This window comes from Equus asinus, chromosome 13, assembly GCF_041296235.1.
Source record: "Equus asinus isolate D_3611 breed Donkey chromosome 13, EquAss-T2T_v2, whole genome shotgun sequence".
In the NCBI taxonomy this organism is placed as follows: domain Eukaryota; kingdom Metazoa; phylum Chordata; class Mammalia; order Perissodactyla; family Equidae; genus Equus; species Equus asinus.
In genome coordinates, this window is record NC_091802.1 from 18,454,291 (window position 1) to 18,476,145 (window position 21,855).

The 21,855-nt window shown below is 49.8% G+C and overlaps 1 protein-coding gene across 4 annotated transcripts in view; it reads left to right on the top strand.

The window, feature by feature from the left end:
* The first annotated feature begins 1,065 nt into the window (after positions 1-1,065).
* SLC6A4 (solute carrier family 6 member 4) overlaps positions 1,066-21,855 on the top strand; it is a 34,473-nt gene continuing 13,683 nt past the window's right edge. Inside the window, exons 1-10 of one of the 4 annotated variants that reach the window (XM_070482635.1) lie at positions 11,791-11,866; positions 12,206-12,250; positions 12,611-13,065; positions 15,302-15,436; positions 16,138-16,357; positions 17,259-17,397; positions 17,958-18,092; positions 18,444-18,547; positions 19,685-19,812; positions 21,095-21,207. In XM_070482635.1, coding sequence (XP_070338736.1) covers positions 12,723-13,065; positions 15,302-15,436; positions 16,138-16,357; positions 17,259-17,397; positions 17,958-18,092; positions 18,444-18,547; positions 19,685-19,812; positions 21,095-21,207 — 1,317 coding nt within the window. In that variant the 5' untranslated portion in view covers positions 11,791-11,866; positions 12,206-12,250; positions 12,611-12,722. Of the gene's footprint in view, positions 1,322-11,726; positions 11,867-12,111; positions 12,251-12,610; positions 13,066-15,301; positions 15,437-16,137; positions 16,358-17,258; positions 17,398-17,957; positions 18,093-18,443; positions 18,548-19,684; positions 19,813-21,094; positions 21,208-21,855 lie in introns of those variants that run through there. The other 3 variants (XM_014827049.3, XM_070482634.1, XM_070482633.1) reach the window with 3 other exon arrangements.

The window sequence follows — 21,855 nt, forward strand, 5'->3', positions numbered from 1 at the left end:
GCACCAAAACCTCACACTGATTCCTCCCAGGTTGGGGCACCGCCCATGCCCAGGGACAGAGTTGTTCCAACTGTCTCTCCAGACGCCTGCTCAGCTCAGCTCAGGCGTGCTCTGCTCGCTGGGTTCCGTTCCTCCAAGTCCAAAAGGCTGCAAGCTCGCGATTCCTTTCTGCTCTGCTGGGTGCCTGGCCTCCTCTGGGGAGAGGGAGTTAGCCCACACGCCCTTCTTCCTGCCTCAGGGACAACCCGAAGCAAGTACTACATCTGTTCTTTTCAAATGTAAAAAATAATTCTACTGAAAAGACAATATAATAACATTAAATTCATTTTTAAACTTTAAAAAAAATTATCAAAGCAATATTCACATGGTTCGAAACAGGCTCCTGGTGAACCTCTTCAAATAATTAAAATATTGTAGCTCATCCACTCGCCCAAGGCATATACGTTTTTGCAGACCACCCATACTATCTGTTCTGACACTTCTTTGAGATGTGGCTCGTTAACAAAACGAGAAAGAACTCTTCATTCATTCATTCGTTCTGCAAGTATTTCCTGGGAGCCCCTAGGGTGGGCATCGTTGAGCACTGTTGATGGCCCTGGGGATGACCAGGATTTAGACAAGGTCCATTCTGGCCGAGCTCAGATCCCAGCGGTGGAGCCAGATAAACTCATGGAATGTCAGGTGCTGTTAAGTCTTAGGAAGAAAAACAGAGCGAGATTCAGGATGGGAGTGATGGGGAGGTGTCCGTGGCCAAGAAAGATCGCTCTAAGGAAGTGACATTAAGCAGAAACCTAAATAAAATTTGGGGAGCAACTGGTAGGGGAGGAAATACACCTGTCAGTTGTGGAGCAGCCCCCCTCCCGGGCAAGGGTAGAGAGCAGGAAAGTTCGGATTCTCAGCGCTGCTCGGCCACCCCCTCAGCGCCCCGGGCTCCCTCGCTTCCTAGAGCTGGTCCCTCCTAGCGCGCGCGAGTGTGTGCATGTGGGAGGGTCCTCCGCCTCCCCGGCCCGGCCCCCCGCCCCCTCCAACCCCCCCAGCCCGCCCTGTGAGCGCGCCCCGGCGGCCACCCCTACCCGGGAGGAACGCCGAGCCGCAGCCGCGGGGAACCGTAAAGTTTGTGCGGCTCAAAGTGACGCAAAAATCCTTAAGGAGCTCTTTGGCGGCGGCTATCTAGAGATCAGACCATGTGAGGGGCCGAGAGTACAAATACGGCCGCTCGGCGCCTGCTCCCGCACAGGCAGCGGCCGCCCCGGTGCCTCGAGGGCGCGAGGGTCCCCGCGCGCAGAGCCCCGGGACCAGCCTCCCCGCGGACTCCCGGCAGGTGGGTCCGCTTTCCTTGTCGCTCCGAATCCACACTTCTTTCCAGAACTTCATCCCGCTCCACCTCCCCAGGCGCTGGCGAGGGCATGTGTGCGCTTGTGCGGTGGGCTTCCTGCTTTGCTGCTGCCCTCTCCGTAGGAGCGAGTGTGGACAGCAGACGGGCTGCAGGGAAAAGGTGAACGTGGAGTGGACGAGGGGACTTTGGAGGGCTCCTTTGTCTGTTGCATGCACGGGCTTTGTGATGTTTTGAGTCCCAGAGGAAGACCCTGTAAAGATGGTCTTAAGCAAAGTGCTGTCTTGCGCCTTGGGAAAAGTTGCTTTAGTTTAAAACCCATAGCTTGTGTTTAATCTTTACTTACTGCCATCGCGTGCAAGTGGCTTTATGGAAAGGCGTTTCTGCAGGGAGAGTTCTGGTTGACATAAGTGCCCAAATATCTAGAGAAATCTCTGAATGACAGTTAAGTGGGACGAGTCTCTGTGCGCTTGGATTGTTTTCACTGGCAGAGCTGATGCCCGCTCGGCCGTCTCACAGGCCATTCAGAATTTATGTAAAACTCAAACTCCAGCGAGCGGTTTTACACAGTAGAAGTGTGTCACCATCAGTTGCTTGAAAAATGTATACATTCAAATTTGTTTTTGAAAAAGCTCTCTGTAGCTAAGGAACACAAGAGAGAGCATTTCTTTTTGCACTGAGTCCTTTGCCTATGGAATTCCTTTTTCAGTTAGTGTTCTAAAGAATTTGAGGGGGGTAAAATTCTAAGAGTCAGACCTTATGAAGGCTCGTGTGTGTGTATTTTTATGATCAATTTTGTCCAGAAAAATGAACCAGGTCAATGGATTATTTATGAGTCTGCTAGCTTTCATCATAGTAAGACGAGATCAAATATTTAATGTGTTTTGCTTTCGGTTACATAGGAAAAATGTCTAGGAAAGCAACATTGGGATTTGTGTTTCTTGAAACCGAGGGGCGCCATGGGCAGCAGCAGCGTTTAGACTGTCAGGAGTGGACGGAAACACAGAGCTTTGGCTCTTTGTACCATTACGTGCTTCTGTGTGGAGGCACTGATGTCCGACGGCTTACATTTCCCTCCGTCAGCCGGAGGTTGGGGTGACTGCTTCCATCATGGAAGAGAGGCAGGTTCTTATGGGGCTCCTGAAAATTAAGCAAGCTGTTTGGGGCATGGGGTTTTCTTTTTTTCACTGAACCTAAATAAGAGCCAATTGAGACTGCTTCACAATTAATCAGAAGCCCCCTCAACCCTCTGGTGATCCATCTAGAACATTTCAGAGATGTGACACCAGCACAGGTATTCAAACCCATTGCTTTCAGTCTCCTTGCTTAGGAAATATATATACTGGGGGCAGGCGGTGGGGTGGGGGTGGGGACAAAATAATGTTGGAGTTTTAATGGAATTGGCAAAACCTCGGAAATTCCTCTCTGGGGGATTTTCAGAGCTATCTGGACATTTTGATGAAACTTGGAGAGGCATGTCAGAGAGCTTCACAAGTGGGTGAGGTGCCTGTGGAACAGAGGTGCTTGGCTGGAGGGGGCGTCTCTTACAGCAGGCCTGCAAAAACCCCCTGGAGACCTGCCTCCAAGGAGAAACACAGGTAATTCCAGAAATTAAGCCAGTAAGTGGCAGTTCCTTCTCCTTCAGACTCATCAAATGGTGTAATTTGGGAGAACAAAGGCAGAGCTGCCTGAAGGAGTTTAGTTTTAATTTGGCTTAATGAATCAACAGGATATGGTCATGACTTGACTTTTTAAATAAAGATGCCTGATGGCCAAATGGAAAACATGCAGTCACTTTTCTGTCAGTTTATGAAGGTGCCTTGGACCTTAGTTATTCCCAGTCACAGATCAGCTCGTCTGTGACTCACGGTCCTCGGCGCCGTGTGACGGGGAGGAGGGAGCCCTGCGTAACATGATGTCCAGGACCCCTCCGGTTCATTCTGTGCCTGGGACCCCAACCTCTCTGCTTTGAGCAAACACGAGTTGAAATAATGGTACAAAATGCCTGAGGGCTGGAACTCTTTGCCCAGATGTTGCCATCAAATCAGAATCCTCTAGAGACGCCCCCGGCTTTCACTGTGAGGAGGCGGCTTTGCACACTGACACGCACGGTCAAGTCCTGCACCGCAGCCACGGCCAACCAACAGGGGCCCGGCTCCCGACTGCCCGAGTCCCCTTTGCAGGACGCCCAGGGTGTGGTGCAGTAGAAATGGCTTCTGGAGGGTGCAGATTTGGGCTGTGTTGATTTTTTCTTTCCAGGCACTGAGCTGTTGCCAGTCGGCCGCACTCCCCTCAGGTTTGTCACGTGCCTGGATCAAGCTTGCATGTGGAGTCACAGGTCTGATAAAGCACCCGTCTCTCCATTCCTGGAGCAAGTGGTGCTGGCTCAGCCTGCTCCTGTAGGGAATCAGTTTCTGAGCTTAACCAGGCAAAATAGCACCCTAAGGAAAGAAAACGGGCATCTCTCTAGGGGGGACCCAGGTGGAAAATAGATAAGACTAGCCTTTAGAAGAAACCTGGCACAAATGATTTTCCCTCGGCCCAGGGGTGAACTGCTCTCCAGGGTGGGCACGACCCACCATCGGCTGACACAGCCGCCTTATTTCTGGTAGAGCTTGTCCTGCTGACTTGGGTCCACGTTCAGAAATGGTCTCTGAGTAACGTCTCTGCCCAGGGGCCATTCCCTCCAGCCTGACCTTTGCAGCTCTTGGTGACTGGGAAGATGAATGCTCATTTACTGAATGTCACAAACACATTTTTAAACCTGAGTGTTTTCCCAGTCCTGTGTCTCATGGGTGACAAAATGAGTAGAGAAGAGGCCGTGTGAAGCAGTTGGGCTGCCTTATTTTCCTCTTTCCTTTGGCTCCCCTGGCATCTGGCAGGGGCTCCCTTGCTACCACCCCAACGCTGGACCAAGGGTGCTTGTCAGTGGGTATTTAAGCCATAGGCTTTTTAAAGACAGGACTGGATAGGCCTCCATTAGCCCCAGAAACCCCTGGACTGCAGGACGAGAGATGAATCCCAGTGACGTGGAGACACAAAGATGATGGCCAGGGTTCCCAGGCACTGACAAGTGGCCCATGGCATGGGGAAGGTCTCCTGGGACCTTGAGGTCCAGTTATCTGAGGCAGGGAAAGCAGAGGTAAGGGGCGGTTGGGCAAGGCCGAGTAGCAGAACTGGGAGAGCCAGTTGTGTGCCCTGGACAATCCCGAGCTGGAGGCTGTAGGTGGGCTCGGTGGGAGGGAGGGAGCAAGTCAGGGGGCCTTTGCCTTCTTGTGTTTCTGTGTGGCCTTTCTGGGAGTATTCAGGAGAAAAGAACATTTTATTTCCTTTGTTACTGAGCTGCTGAATGAAAATAAAATGAACTGAACTTTTTCCTCTAAGGGACTCCCTAGAATTAGGCAAGGACGGAGCTGGAAGCGCCTTGGAGGTGAGCTGCTCCAAGTTGCCCGGAGGTTTGCTCGAACCAGCCCACCGAGCTGGAGGACGCAGCTGGCCTAGAACTTGAGTCTCTGTGCTTCTGGACCTTCTCTCCCCTGGGTGTGTTGTTTTTAAACGCTAATCAAGTGAGCTGCCTCTTTCCCTTGTTTCAGAGGAAAGGGCCTGGGACAGGGACGGAAGAGGGGGGAAGGGACTGGGGGTGAGAGGAGATGGCTATTCTGGGGTGGCACCGGATTACTTTCTGAGACGTATGATCCTATGGGTGATAACCTGTCTCTTGCCCTCATCTCAGTGCATCTGAGAACTAGATCAATACTGTGTAACGATGAACTGATTTTTCATGAATGTCCCCAAACTGTGTATGTGACTCCTTGTAAAGCACATTTCCGAACTTCTTGACCTAAGAGTATAGGCACCTTCAAGCAACATCACCCAAGTCACAAACGTCTTGTGACTGAGGAGGTGGCCACTCGTGGCCTCCGTGCCCCTCTGCACTCTGCTGCTTGACCCCATCTCTCCCCCCACCCTGTTCTCCCCCCTATCTGCCCCATCCAGAGAAGCGGGCCCAGTTCCCCCTTTCCTCTCATCTTCATCACTCATGTTTTATTTAATTCCACCTCAAATCCCTTTTTCCTCCCCTTCTCTCTTCCACCTTGCTCAGCTGCCACAGGTAAATCCACCCTCGTTTCATAACCCCCTCCCCCTGGGTCTGCTTTTCTCTCTCTCCCCTCTCTCTCTCGGCTCCCTTTGTGGGTCTAATCATATCCATTTTACATGTAAGTAGTCTTAGTAATATACTGATATTAAGAAAAAGAAAATCTGGGGCCGGCCCTGTGGCCGAGTGGTTAAGTTCGTCCGCTCCGCTGTGGCGGCCCAGGGTTTCAAAGGTTCGGATCCTGGGCGCAGACATGGCATCGCTCATCAGGCCACATTGAGGCGGTGTCCCACATGCCACAACTAGAGGGACCCACAACTAAAATATACAACTATGTACTGGGGGGATTTGGGGAGAAGAAGCAGAAAGAAAAAAACAAAATAGATTAGCAACAGTTATTAGCTCAGGTGCCAATCTTTGAAAAAAAAAGGAAAAGAAAAAAAGAAAAAGAAAATCTGTGTTTGGAAATGCTCCCATATTTTTTATCTTGATTTCTATTTACCGCATAAATTGCCTCATGACAACAGTAAAGGAATGTTTGAAGGTGTAAGTGACACTCGTAAGTAACCCTGCCTAATCGAACACATCACCTGTTCCACTTTCCCAAGTCTGTCTCCTGGCCTTGTGCCCATTGAAAGGTATTACAACAACAGAGTGAAAGCACGTTTGTTTTCTGCAAAAAAATGTAAGTTGTGAAGTTAAATGTAACAAAGGCATTCATGTCATCAACTTCTAAAGCTCTTTAAAGATGCCTAAAAAGATGCCTCCGTGGAATCTATACAATTTTCTCCCCTTCCATGTCCTTCTCTCCTTAGTTTTCCTCTAAAACCGGAAAGAATGTTAAAATAAATAGAGAAATAACTTCTGATCAGTTTGATTGTCAGCCCCTCACCCCCTTTTGTAGTACTTAACAATGCCGAGTTTTCCAGCTCGCCTCGTAGATGTTTTAGTATTTTAAGGTTAGACTTTGGTTTTGTAAGCCAGCTCAGGAGGCTAACCAACGTTTACAACATTTATTTCTGTGGGAAGAATGTGTATTCCAAGTTCCAACAAGCAGCTCACGTTTGGAGCACGGGCGGTTGACGGCTGTGCCTGCTCCGACATGATTCAAGTTCTAAAGGCACAACCCAACCCGGGCTCTTCTCTAATCCTGGACGTGTCAGTCTTTTCTAGTCCATAGTCCATGAAAATTATTGTTGCGACAGTCTTCCTTCTGCCCTCACGGTGGACAGCAGATCTTCCTGATGGGTGAGGAGCGAGGAGGGGAGGGCCCTGAGAATAGGACGGGGGAAGACAGGGGACAGCCTCCCCGAGGCCCAAACCGGCCAGCGTGGCAGCCGTGGTCCCCTGGTTCTGCACCCAGGAAACCCAAAACAGAACGTCCAGGCTGGGAGCTGTGCATTGTACACAGGGGTCAGCAAGTATGTGAGCACAGAGCTGTATAAGCCATGACCCCTGCTCCAGGGGGATGCAAAGCAAATATACATCAAAAGACAACCAATGATACATGACGATCAATGGTGCATGATGAAGGAGTAATTATACAGAGTAGGGAGAGATCATCTTGGGCTTGGGAGGTGAGAGGAAGCTTCATGGAGGAGGTGGATAGAAACTTAAGCCAGGCCTCGGAGGATGCAGGGTAATTAGAGAGAACGAACCTGTATGGTGGGGATGTACTGGGCATGCTCAGTGGCCCACCCACCCCTGATAACCTGGGATGCTTGTTAAAAATGCAGCACCCCCGCAGATCTCTTGAATTAGAATCTCAGGAAGAGCTGCCCAGGAATCTGCTGTTGACAAGTTTCCCAGCGACTCCAAGCCACCGATTGAGAGGAACAATCATGAACTAGTGAGGGCCCCTGGAAGGGGAAGGAGGCCCTAGCTATTAGCTCAAGCTGCCCACTTGCTGTGCTGTGGGCTCTGAATCACTTAGCCTTGTGGGCCTCAATTTCCCTGACTGGGTTGTGAAGTAGAAAAGCGGAATGGGTTGCGTAAGTGTGCTGGTGTAGTGGCCATCGACTCACTGTCGTTTCTTGATGCTTTCCATCTGCTAGACACGGAGTTAAGCATTTGTCATACTTTTATTTAATTCCCATGACAGCCTTTAGGAAGTGGGAACTTTAATGGTCTGCTTTTACATGTGAGGAAATGGGAGCTCAGAGAGGTTAAACAACCTACCCGAAGTCCCATAGGCAGTAAACGGTGGATCTGAAACCTGGGTGCAGATCTGTGAGACAGGAGAGCCGAGGGGTGTGGACACACAGGGACGGTTAAATGATGTCTCTGGAAGGTGGTTAGTCCAGGCTTGACTGTTTGTGTTCACCAGAGGAGGGCGATTCGTGCCTCTCCATGCCAAATCCATTTCTTTTTATTAAAGTCAAAATAAATAACCCATTGTACTTTTACCCGGCCTCTGGCATGATCTTAACCCCACCACAAATGGCTAATCGTCCAGCTTTTACAGTCTAGATTTTACAGTGGAGAAAAGCTCGAAGCTGTCCTCTCCCAGGCAGGGGAAGTTCTGGACAGAGACTCTTCCTTTCTCATGGTAAGTGGCCCAAATAGCCCTGAGGATTTTAGCCTATTTAGTTCCTCTCCAAAAAATTAAAGTCTGTCTCCTACAAAGAATTCTTTGCATAAGGAGATAGTTGTGCTAATGGGGTTCATTTCTACCCCCTTATATCCAAAAAACAAGCAAATTTTCTCTACTCTCTCCATTCGTATCACGAAGTCTCTTTATTTTGTTTGAAAGACGAGCAGGGAGTCCCTGGGGCTTACCGCCTACAACAGCGCGTGCCTCAGAGCACGCCACGGCGCCTTCAACAGGTGCAGACACGGACCGCCGTCTGCGCTGTGGAGGCTGTGAGCCAGAACCGACTGAAACCCAGGGGCCAGTGACAGAAGCTGTGCAGTAGCAGCAGCGGAAGACTCTGAAAGTCTGAGGGCAGCTCTGCAGCTGGAAATGTGAGGCGCCTAAGCATGCCGCGGCAGCTCAGCAGCAGTCTCAGTTGACAGCAGGATGGGCAGCAGCACTTAGAAGCAGCACCTTCCTCTCCCGTCTTACGCAGACTCTTGTTTTTCCTACCAGTTGGGTTTTGGCGTGTGCCATGAACTCCGTGACAGCAGGACTGTGTCTGTCTTGTCTCCAAGAGCCCAGCGCACAGTAGGCATACAGTGTATCTTTGCTGAATCGGTTTTGATCCGCGGCAGAGGGTCGGGTTCAGTGTGGACTGCGCTAGCAGCACCAGGGCTAAATCCTGTCATCCTTGGTAGGCGTCTCTGGGGTTTAGACTCCCTCTGAGTAGAGAATGCAGATTGCCCCTTGGCTCCATGACCTGTAGTTAATCTTATCTCAGTGATAAACCCATTATTCATGCTGACTTTGTTTTGTTCTTGAAAATGAAAATTGTGTCCTGAGAAATGAACTCACTTTGATCTCAACATGTGAAGTCAAAGTACAAAATTTCTATAGGATTTCTGCTTAGAGCGTGCTGATGGGCGTCAAACAGATAAATCAGGTCACCGGTGTGACCCCAGGGCTGGGTGGTTTCATGAGTAATCGCTGGAATCACTTGCGTGTTCCATGCTGGTTCCCCTGACTACAGAGACGGAGTTTATCAAAGAGGGATGGAGATTTGATCCGGAGGAGTTTAAATGGAAACAATCCTTTTTACTAATGGGGAGGTGGAGGGAATTAGCCCACCCCCCAGGCTGAGAGGAGGCAGCCTGTCAACAGAAAGTCCAGCTGTGCCTCGTGTGCGGAGACACATGGGACGAGGTTCCTGCCTGTCAGGTTGTCGTCCCACAGAGGACCTGGGATACGAGGCAGCACCTGCAGCCTCTCACCTGCTCAGTCTGGGACAACGGCTCACATTCAGGTGCAAAGAAAGGTTTCTGGGCTTTTTCTGGGCACGGAGAAGCTCAAGGGCTACCTGGGGGAGATTACAGCTGTACTATTGACCTCATTTGCAATCTCTCCACCCAGCAGGATAAAAATATCTTTGAAAAAAGAAAGCTTTCAAGAGAGCATTCTTAGAAACCAACCTTCTTAATGACTCTTACTTGTGTATTCCGGGGCCAGCTCGCTCTCCACCGCCGTTACCTCCTGGTCTGTCAGAGCTCTGTAGAATCAGAAAAGAGGGGAAGGAGTCCAGGATCCACAGGCAGCATCCTTTAGGCAGAAGGGGCCCCAATCTGGGCCATCTGCTCCTCGCCAACCCGATTAGTAACCGGGAGGAGTTTTCTTCTAATTGGGAAAGGCAGAAGAGTGAATCAAAGAAAAGGAGATGTCTCCTGCTTGTTTGGTGGCTTCAAGTGGCTGTAACTTACGTGCTTGCACCCCAGTTTCTATGTTCAGGGTGGGAGCGCAATAGGAGAGCCCTAGAAAGTAGAGCTGGGCAGAGAGAGAACAACTTCTGGGGAGAGGCAACCTGAAGTCGTGAGTCGGCTGAGGAGTGCCCTTAACAGGTTTTCTTACAACTTGGGCCATTTCAGCCTGTTGATAAAATTAAAAAAAAAAAATGCTGGGGGATATTTCCAGAAACAAGACCTTTGTAATGCTCAGAACAAAAATAGGGAAGAGTATATTACTCTTCTAGGAGCTGCTCATTACAGTTGCCAAGCAATGAAGATCAGATGCCGTGGGGGCTGAACCCCTGAGGACCCTGAGGAACACACATCACTCCCCAAAAGTTCACCAACCCGCACACGTTTGCCAGTTTCCCTGCAGAATAACCCAAGGGAGCAACTAACTGAAATCTAGAACAAATCATCTGACTCCTGCAGCAGGAAGGTGCTGGAGTCACAAGGATGGCTAACTGTTGATTCCCCCTCCGGACCCAACGCCTCGCTTCAGAGATAGTGAACTTTGCCTTCCACAGACCGTGGTGGACAGGCCAGAGAAAAGTTGGGGGGGTGCAGTGGTTCTTTAAGTTGCAATTTAAATAAGAGGAAAGTCGTATTATTAAAGATAGGAAGAAGTTCCTCCAGAAAATTTGGGGTAGAATTTCGAAGGTAGAGAAAAAAGATGAAGGGCAGGGGCCCAGGCTGCAGGCAGCTCTGTCAGTTGGGTGCCATCTGGCCACATGTCTGAGGCTCTTTTTCTCTGCCATCTGGTTTTCCAGGTCTCCAGTGTTTAATGTGGAAAACATGTCGTCGATATAGGCTGGAGGGAAGTGCACTGGCCTTCTTCCAACAACACAACCAGAGACCATCAAGTTCAGGTTTAATTTAGCTGTGTATTTAAATATATTGACATCTTATCATCTCTCTCGTGAAAAAAAAATAAACTTAAAAAAAAATCCCTTGGCTTGGTAAATGGTTACTTATGGTGAAGGTGTGGTTATTTAAAAAGTCTGTCAAGTGTAGTTGAGGTCCTGGGGGATGGGGAGCAGGCAGAGGCTGGACCGCAGCCTAAAGACGAGCAGAATGGGGTTTTATCCAAATCACTCTTTGTCAGAAATTCATATTCTTCTACGAGTGGTGTTTGTATCCTTGAGCCCGAGGGAGGGTTGCGGGTGGGGACCAAAGAACTGATAGGGTAGAACCTAGGACACTACCCCACCCTCTTACACACACACACACACACACACACACACACCCAGCTCCATAGGGCTGGCTTCTGTCTTGTTGCTGTAGATATTTTTGGCAACAATTAATACCTTTTAAATTTTTATTTTCTACTTTACAGAAAAAAAGAACCCAACAAACACAAAACTCTAATTACTTGCCTACCCTGGTGTTTATGTCTGATCCTTGCTGGCATTTATGTCCATGGTCATCAGGGTGAATCTCCTACTTTGTGTTGTGATTTTTCACTTAACTTCGTTTTCGTCTTCACACTTCCACGTGTGGATAGTTAAGTTACAGTCACTGAAAGCCCCAAATAGATAGGAGGCCATTTTTATTAGCTACCAATTCCTCGCCCTTCATTGGATTTGAAGGGTTAGTGTCAGGTCTTTGCAGATGTGAATAGTGGTAGCCGTCATCGCTGGACATCTTGTCCTAGAAAGGTATGTGATCTGAGCTAAGCAGAAACATGTTTCAACTCCCAAACTGTTTCAAGAGCTTGAAAAGTTAAGGGCCAGAAGAAATGAAATTAGCTGCAAAGTCTTGGCTCCTTACTACTTTATAACAGGCCATAAGTGTAAAGTCCAAAAGAGCTCAGATTTCGACCCCAAGTTTGACGTCCCAGACCTCGAACCAGAGAGCCGAGCTGACTTGCCTGCACCTCGGCCCTCGGCAGCAATATGAAGGCGTGGGGGCCGTGGCCCAGCCCTCCCCACCGAGACGCGTGGGGACAGAGACACCAGTCACGCTGGCATCTGTAACCTCCTGGCTCTTCCGGCGTGGATGAGGGGTGCCCGCCTGCCCACTGTTGCAGAGTCACCAATGGATTAGCCTCAGGAGTTGCTGGGGAGTGGCAGGAAGAAGGAGTGGTGAGCAGCAGTGCCGTTTGGCCCGGTTGGACTCATAGAGGCATAATGGGAATGCAGACAGCCGAAGCACAGGGGTCTGGACACAGCCAGAAGCAGCTAGAAGCTGCCCAGAGGTTTCTACGAGCTGGGCTACTGAAAGTGAGAAAAAGTCTGCAGCTAAGGAGCGAGGGGTGCCTCGCAAAGGGTGACCTTTTCACCTCTCTCCTTTGCTCTTTTCCTTTTTAAGTTGTATCTATAGCTGATATAAAACATCCTTTGAGTGTTCCTCTTCAGTGATGGAGAGGACTGTCCGTATCTATTTGCAGGCAGGAAGTACTTCTTTATTTGTCCTTTTCCCAGCACAGCATCCAGGACGCAGGAAGGGCTCTGTGAAGCTTCATTGAGGTGAGCCCTCTTCTCACGTTCTTCTGAGTCAGTGGTCAACTCCGGCGTGAGCTTCCAGTCCCTCAAAGTGGGGTCAATACTTCATTCTAGAGTAGAGCCTGTGCGAAACCTTGGGGATTTGCTGTCTATTTTTGTTGTTTTACTTTTTTCCTTTTCAGTTTACTTGATTGTGATTTGATACTTTGTATAAGTTGGAAAAGGTTGCTTGTATTGATGCTCATAGAGCAAATATGTCTCAGGTTTAACAGGTGCAGTTGTAATCCCATTAACTAATGTGGTTTAAGATGTATGATGAGTTAATACCAAAGATGAGTAAAATACCTAATTCTATTCTCCTTTCTCCCTGTGCCTTTCCCACAGAGCTTGCAGACCCACTGACGTGAAGGGCTGAGGAGATCCACAGATTGGAGCACCAAGAATTCGGATCAGGTCCTCGGCAGATGGGTGTCAGGATCATCTACTAGCCAGCAGGATGGAGACTACACCCTTAAATTCCCAGAAGGAGCCGTCAGCATGTAAAGATGGAGAAGATTGTCAGGAAGATGGAGTCCTACAGAAGGGGGTCCCTGCCCCTGGGGATAAGGCGGAGTCTGGCCAGATCTCCAATGGGTACTCAGCGGTTCCGAGCCCTGGTGCAGGTGATGACACTCAGCACTCCATCCTGGCCGCCACCACCACCCTAGTGGCTGAGGTCCATCAAGGGGAACGGGAGACCTGGGGCAAGAAGCTGGATTTCCTCCTCTCGGTCATTGGCTACGCCGTGGACCTGGGCAACGTCTGGCGCTTTCCCTACATATGTTACCAGAACGGAGGGGGTCAGTATCATGGGCCACGAGCAGAGTCTCTGACCTAGGGGTGGTCTTTGGATCCTCTTGGGAGAACAGAGGATAAATCATGTCTTTTCTGTCTTGTTTAACTGATATGAGTCTGGGAACATGATTGCTTAGACTTCCAGGCTAGTCAAGACGAATCTCCAGTAAGCCTGAACTTTCAGTCAGCGTGTCTGAGGCTCTCTGGGTTATGAAGTTGCTTGAAAGCGCTCCCAAACATGCCCTCACCAGCTTCCCAGCATCTTTGGTGCTTCATTTGTTGAAGAGCCCCCCTCTCATTGCTGCATTATCCAAGCTCCACTCTCCAGCAGGCGAGACGTGAGGGATGGCCCTCAGCACTCTGCTGAGCCTCTTCACTCCTGCTGGCGGGTTCTGCTCAGAAGAGCCCAGAGACGTTAGACCTATGTAAGGAAAAATTGGGAGGTGGCTCCAGGGTCCCAGACCCGTTTGGGCCTTTTGACCTGGGTGAGGTCGGAGAAGGGCATCAGCTCAGGTCTAGCCAGAGTCTTAGTTACAATCTGGGCGTGATCCAGAGCTGAACCCAGCCACAGCATGACGTTAATGCCAACCCCAACCATACGTGGAAATGCCTTATCTCTCCTAGGAGAGTGTTAGATTTTCGAGGCCACAGCCTTATTTCTTGTCCCTCTTTCCACCCCTAATGCCTCCAGAGCAGATAACTTGTAGATTATCAAAAATAGTAGCTGACTGTAGGCATGGACTTGGGAGCCCCAGAGAGCAGAGCAGGGGAAAGGAGTGAGTAGGTCTGGGGCCTCTTAGCTGACACTGGACTTGCTATCAGGATAGGAGAAGGACGAGAAATAGGAGTCAAACAGGTCAATATTTACTTTGACAGGAGCTCTGCCAACAGATTTGGGAGGGCAGCTAAAATGAAGTTTGGGGGGTAATTCATTTGTGTCCCCCTCATTTCCGCCATGGCCTGACACAGAGATACCTGGATTTGCTGCATCTTTTAAGGACCTTGGTCCTTGCAGCTGCAAAGGCAGTTCCAGGGAGGGGCCCGGGGAGCCCAGCACTCCCTGCCCGGGAAGAGCGGAAGCTGGAATCACCTTATCTCCAGCTTGGGAGGACTCACCTTTAGCCTGAGCATTATATGAGGGGCCGCGTCACCAGTGACAGCTCTCCTCCACTCATTCCCTACTGTGAAGCTAGTCAAGTAAACCCCCTGGACAAATGCCACCGTGAGAACACACGTGGTTCTTATTCTCGGGCTGGATTTACCCAGTGTGATTGTAAGGTGGCATCTTTTTGAGTTGCATTGACTTCAGATTTCCAGGTTCAAAGCACTTTATGGAAGGGCAAGTTATCGGGGAAAATCACAGCAGACCCACCCTTTGGGCTAAAACTCAGGCTGCAGGTGAGCAATCCCCAACTTGGCATTTCCAAATTCTGCCTCAGCCGTGAGAGCAGGGAGACACCAGCATCTCCAGTGATGCAGGAGCTCTTTGCTTTCTCATTCTGTCACAAACTACCCTTTTCAGCCACATCTGCAAAGGTGGCTCAGGAGGGAGCACTCTGGCTCAGTGGAGTTATGGAAATATAGCCAAATATCAATAATCAAATGTCTGGAGTCAGGGATAAGACAGATGAACAAAGATACTAATTCAGAGACGTGTAGATTATTGCAGCTATTGTACAGTTGTCACAGGAGATCTGTTTCAAGGGTCCCACGCGCTGGTCCATGTACTGATGGCTTCAGAATCACCTGGGGAGCTTAAAACGTTTGTGTTATACCCGTACCCGGAGCTCCTGCTTCGGGAGATCTGGCGGCTGTGATTTTTAAGCTTACCAGTGATTGCGATGCATTGGCTGGGTTTGAGAACCTCAGCTCTCCTCAACTCTGTCATTTTATAGGAAGGAAATAGAGGCTCGGAGAGAAGTGGCCCAGGGTCCTCCTGGCACTTACAAGTGGAACTGGTCCCCGTGCCTCTTCTGTTGACTCCCAAACCCAGCTTTCTTTCCGTTACTCTCTGCCTCCTCCAAAACCTCGCTTCCACTGTGGAGCCCTGGCTACTGCTGCTTCTGCCAAAGCCCTGAGACCAGGGAGCACCGCGTGAGGTCACTCAGCACAGGATGGCTTTGTGACGCTCGTGCATCAGATGGCTCTGCGATTCTCGGCGTGACCCCTGGTGTCCAGATCAGTTGGGCTGTCCTGGGACAGACGTGGGCAAGGCGTGAAATTGTCTTTCCTCTGTCTCAGGGGCGTTCCTCCTGCCCTACACCGTCATGGCCGTTTTCGGGGGGATCCCGCTCTTCTACATGGAGCTCGCGCTGGGCCAGTACCACCGAAATGGATGCATTTCCATATGGAGGAAAGTCTGCCCCATTTTCAAAGGTAAATGAAAGACTTGGGTGGGGGGGTGAGTGTGTCCTTCAAGGAAGTGGGGATTTCCGTCACTGTGTGGGAATTGGACCTTCCTCTGGAATCAGGCCTTAGGGACCCCTGGGAGATAACTTGAGTAATTAAGTTTTTGACTGCTTAAGTGGTAAGAGATTGTTAAAGGGAAACAGAATAAATGGCAATTAAAAGTAAACTAAGCAGGGGCCAGCCCCGTGGCGCAGTGGTTCACTTTGGTGGCCTGGGGTTCGCCAGTTCGAATCCTGGTTATGGACCTACGCACTGCTTGTCAAAGCTTGCTGTGGCAGGCATCCCACATATAAAGTAGAGGAAGATGGGTACAAATGTTAGCTCAGGGCCAGTCTTCCTCAGCAAAAAGAGGAGGATCTGCGGCAGATGGTAGCTTATAGCTTATCTTCCTCAAAAAAAAAAAGTAAACTAAATGGAAAAACTTTAAAGCATTAACAACACATACACACACATTTTCTAAAACCTGAAATCTTGCAAATACATATAAGGAATTTACCACATTGCCACTATCCCGCCATCTCCCAGAGTCTTCGAGGAATGAAATGAATGGCGGCACCCACCTTTACCGCTGGCGCTCACCCAGGCTGCAGAGCCCTCCAGCGCCCTGTTTCAGTCTTTCACTGTTGGGCCGCCCTTACCCGTGGCCTCCCTCACCTTCTCTCTCCCAGGGATCGGTTACGCCATCTGCGTCATTTCCTTCTACATCGCCTCCTATTACAACACCATCATGGCCTGGGCTCTGTACTACCTCATCTCCTCCTTCACGGACCAGCTGCCCTGGACCAGCTGCAGGAACTCCTGGAACACTGGCAACTGCACCAACTACTTCTCCGACGACAACATCACCTGGACGCTCCACTCAAAGTCGCCTGCAGAAGAATTTTACACGTAAGTGCATGTAAGTGAGGGGGTGGTCTGTTAGGGGCCGGCCACACCCCGGGGGTTTGGCTTCTTAGGAGGAGGAGGGTGCGGGCCTGGGGCCCCTCACCTCTTTCCTGATGGATTTCTGGAAGTGATGCTCTCAGGGCGGGGGAGTGAAGGTGAGTGAAGGTGAGTGAGGGAGTGGCAGGGCTGGCCCCAGGCTGGACTTGCAGTTGGGAAACTCTTCCTGGAGTGCTCCATAATCTGGCTCTCTGTGCCATCCCCCGCCTTCCTGATATGCCATTCCAGGCTGCCCCAACGTGTCCAGGCTGACCTCTACCTTTACATTCCAGAATTACTCCCCTGCATCGAAACTGCCCTTCTTCCTGGGCCCTCCTCTCAGCCAGTTGTCATGGAATCAAAGCTTCCTGCTACTTCAATAGTTTGAAACTGTTCAAATAGTTTCTGTCTCAGGTATTCACTTCATAAGTGGGATCTACCCTTTGGAAGAAGATGCCTGGAGTAGGTAGTATTCTTTAATGCTGGAATTTGAGGCAATGGCCGCCCAAAGAGAGAGCTCTTTTGGGGTATGGAAGGGGCCCACTAACCACACCCAGATCCTCGTGGACCCAGAAGCCAGTTGTGTTGGTCACATTTCCAGGTTCGTTAGTTCCTAGCCAGGAAAGGAGAGGCCTCCAAGCCAGCCTTTGGGCTGAACACTCTTCCCAGGGTCGGCTGGCTGAATGTGCTGTTCCCTCTTTCAGGATGAGCAGAGCCAGTCCTGGCTCTTCCTAAGACTTAGTACCACTTGGTCTGTGCAGCACAGTGTCCGTTTTTCCTCTTGGCACCCTCCTAGAGGTATCAATGATAGGATGCTCAGGTCACTGTTCAGACCATCTCATGGGCCTTTCTTTGTCTTTCACTCCAGGCGCCACGTCCTGCAGGTCCATCGATCTAAGGGACTCCAGGACCTGGGGGGCATCAGCTGGCAGCTAGCTCTCTGCATCATGCTGATCTTCACTATTATCTACTTTAGCATCTGGAAAGGTGTCAAGACATCTGGCAAGGTGAGAAGGACTCTGGCTGCTGATGCAGTCCTGCCAAGGGGACCCAGAGGACCTCAAAGTCAGAACTCAGAAGCCTGGACAGCCATAGACAGGGGGACATTGTTTCCTTCAATACCAAACACATTCCATGATGCTTAGTCTCTCTTCATAAAATCTGTTAGAAAAATTCTGGAAATGGGCCAATCCCAAGAACTATTATATAATTAAAAAAAAATTCCTGTAACCCTCTGATGGTTTCACAATGAATAATAATGGCAATAATTTACTAAAAACCTATCATGGACCATGTTCAGTGCTTTATGTACACTGGTACTTTATTGTCTCCTGCTGGATGTTTTCCCCATTTTACGGTGGGGGGGGGGGGGGGCGGTTTAGAGGTAGTTAGTACCAGCAAGCAGTGGATCAGATCCCTTCTGAGTCTAAAGGCTGTGATCTTTCTGCCACATCACCTTGCCTCCTGATATTACAGTAAAAAAAGAGGTAGATCTCCTTTCTTGGAGGTTTGCAAGAGTAAAAGACACCAGCATCCACAGGGTGATCACCTGTTCCCTTCCTTCCAGGTGGTGTGGGTGACAGCCACCTTCCCTTACGTCATCCTTTCGGTCCTGCTGGTGAGGGGGGCCACCCTCCCCGGAGCCTGGAGGGGTGTTCTCTTCTACTTGAAACCCAACTGGCAGAAACTCCTGGAGACGGGGGTAAGATAATGAGGAAAATAGTGCGCACCTGTCCTTTCACTCGCTGAAGCTGGTCCTTTGAATAGGACGGTAGGAACAGCTGAGATTTGGGTTCAGCGGCAAGTCTGCAGTGATGCTGTAAACCATAAATACAAGCATGAAAAGTACAGTTGAGGCCACTGGACTGGTTTATGCCTAAATGGTGGGAAGAGAAACCACATTTGTTTGCACTTGTGGCCAACCCTGGAAAGAGCCTTGGAGCTGGTTTTTCCCCTCTGCACGCAGCCACGTGGAGGCATGAGGGCACAACCCTGCTGGTGCCCAGCGGCGGCCTGGGTCCTGGCTCTTACCCTGACCTCTGCTGTGTTCCAGGTGTGGGTGGATGCTGCTGCTCAGATCTTCTTCTCTCTCGGTCCTGGCTTTGGGGTCCTACTGGCTTTTGCTAGCTACAACAAATTCAACAACAACTGTTACCAGTGAGTATCGGGGCCCACCGAAGCAAAGCTTAAAAGTAGGGTGAGAGTAAGTCAGCTAGTCTGGAGGAAGGCCATTGAACTGATGGCCTCAAACCTGGCTGGGCTCGGGCCATCTTGACACTTTGACCCTCAGGGGTGCCACAGGTCCCTGACCAGTTCCTCCATGGCCAGAGCACCCACACAGACCATAGCCTCACTTGGGCCACTCAGGGGTTGAGAGAGGCCCCAGGCCACTTCCATTTTGTGAGAGTCTCTGTATATCAAAAAAATTAATCAAGAAATCTCAAAGCAGGTTTACAAAAATTGCAACATACGTTAAATGTTTAGGTTTGACTTGTTAATGTGTTTAACAACAAAAATTGTGATGTGATAATACATTTCTGTATATATACACAGAAGTATAATGATTGAACTCTTTTGACCAACACAAAATGCCATAGTTTTTGCAGCAAAATCTCATTTCAGAAATTTTGACGAAACAGGGAGTATTGTACCAATTATGATTTAAATATCACTCATCATCTTTAGAGTTAACTTTTTAATGTTCTATCACAGATGGCAATGTCCAGCAACCTGTGCTATTCATAAGACAATTATAGAATTTATTAATTTTTTTAAAGGAATTCACATGCACCCTAAGCAATGTGGCCTTGCATTGGGACATTGGCCTGAAGTTGTGTGATGAGGTCTTCTTTTAAAAGTGTCAGGGTATCTCCTTGTGGCAGTTTTGTAATCTCATTTGCACATAACGTCAAGAGTCTAAATCTGAGGACTTCACTAACGTGAGGCCAAGGCCCCCCTCCGGCCCCCACTCCAGCCCGGGCCCTGCTTCCGAGCAAGCCTTGTTTGAAATCCAAAGGTCTGTGCTGTGCTGGTTCACAGCAGGACCATCTCTTAAAACCACTCCTGACCTGCTGTTCTCCTCATGTTGTGCGTGGTGATAACAGCAGCTTGTGCTTCAAGGCTGATCTGACCAGTCTGAGAGGCTGGGCACGGGGAGGACAAGAGGGGGGACACCAGGACAGGCTCGAAGTCCCTGTGAGCTCAGCCTGCTTCCCCCGTGCCACAGCTGGAGACAGATGCTCCTTAGACTCTTAACTTGGAAATATCTCAGCCCCCTTGCGTTTTCTGCTCCAGAGACGCCCTGGTGACCAGTGTGGTGAACTGCATGACGAGCTTCGTTTCAGGATTTGTCATCTTCACTGTGCTGGGGTATATGGCTGAGATGAGGAATGAAGATGTGTCTGAGGTGGCCAAAGATGCAGGTAGGACCTCAGGTTCTGTTTAGGCCCCTTGCTCCCATTGTTTGCTGCTTTTTGGATCTTTACGAGTATCTAACTTTTGAACCTTTCAAAATTTTCAGAGGTTTTAGAGAAGCTTACTGCCTTGGAGATCTCAACCCTCTCCATGTGTTCAGGCCATGGTGGGGATGAGGCAGCTCCCTTGGCTCCCAGTCCTGAGGCCTTGAATACACTGTGGGCTTGAAAACATGACTTGGATGATGGCTTCTAAAACATGTGGGTTTGGGTTCTGTGATGGGTCCAAGTCTAGAAAGCAAATGATTACTAATTCTTAGAAGTTCCCCTTGCAGAAAAGTAAAATGTAGATGAAACAGTCACTCTACTGTACTGTGAGGTTTTCAAGAAAAAGAATGACAGATGTTGAAAAGAGGTGATAAGATCTTGTGGATGGAGCCCCAGGCTTTCTTGTTAACATACTTCTGTCTTTCCCCCATACCCCAAATTAGGGCACTCCTATTTAGCTCATGAGAGGTTGAAGACATGTCCCTCACACTATCAAAAGAGACTTTAAAATAGCAGGAGATCTTTATCCCGAAGCCTCTGTGACTCTTCTGGAATCAATTTAACATTTCTTACTGTTCCGGAGCTAAAGACATCAGAGAGGGGCCGGCCCACGGCCGAGTGGTTAAGTTCCCGCACTCTGCTTGGGTGGCCCTGGGTTTCACTGGTTCTGATCCTCTGCGTGGACATGGCACCACTCATCAGGCCATGCTGAGGTGGCGTCCCACGTGCCACAACTAGAAGGACCTGCAACTAAAATATACAACTATGTACCAGGGGGCTTTGGGGAGAAGAAGAAGAAGAAAAAGATTGGCAACAGATGTTAGTGCAGGTGCCAATCTTTAAAAAAAAAAGACATCAGAGAGAGCTAAGTGCTGTGAGACCTCAGGGACACCACTCCCAGCCCCGAAAAAGGCCCTGAATTATCCTCTAGTGGAAACTCTCATTCTTGTGTACAGCTTTGCTCCCTTTGGGTTTGTTTCCTTTCCCCGCGTTGGTTAGGGTACACATTTTTCAAGGTAGACACTGTTCCCTCCCTGCCTCCCAGGACGTCGGGACGGCCAGGTAAGACAGTGCGGAGTGTGAGGAAGCATTTGCTATGTATCAAAGCCTGATTCATGTATAAGGCCATGTGACGAGGATTGTAATTGTTGGTGTGGCTGAGTTTTCCTCGGGGACAGAGGAAAACTTCCTTTGTAGGTCAGGTCTCAGTGACCACCTCTTCCTGTCTCCCTCTCTGTCTCAGGCCCCAGCCTCCTCTTCATCACATATGCAGAAGCCATTGCCAACATGCCAGCATCCACGTTCTTTGCCATCATCTTCTTCCTGATGTTAATCACACTGGGCTTGGACAGCACAGTGAGCGAATGGGGAGGGAAATTGGCTCTGGGGAGGGAGGAAGAGGAAGATGAGAAGGAAGGGGAGGAGGAGGAGGGAGGAGGGGGAGGAAGAGGAGAAAGAAGGGGAAGAAGAAGAGAAGGAGGAGAAGGGGGGAGAAGGGCAAGGAGGAAGAAGAGGGGGAAGAGGGGGAGGAGGAGGAGAGGAAGGAGGGGGAGGAGGGGGAGGAAGCTGTGCCTATTCCTTCCCATCCTCGCCACCCAGGTGGTGTTGGCTGCTCCCTCCAGGTGCTCTCCCAGCCCCTTCCTTGTTCCCGCCTTAGCTACAGCCTTACCACCCTCTAGAACATTAGGGAGTCCTTTATGGGATAATGAGAGTAAAGAGCTCGACCACAGCCCAGGACTCCACATATGTGAACTGTTATTGTTATGCGTTGTCCCTTGACCAGATGTTGGCACCTAAAGACTAGGGCAAGCTCACTCTTGTGTCTTCGTACCCTGCCGCCCAGCATCCAGCTCAGCGCCTTGCACTTATTAGTGTGGAATGAGTCTTAGTTTTGAGTTGGCCTTTCTGGAGCAACCAAAGTCTCCCCAAGAGAGCTGACATAAAGACCCCTATCCATGTGCTGTATGTTCTTTCCTTGATGTCCTTAGGGATGGGTTCTAAATG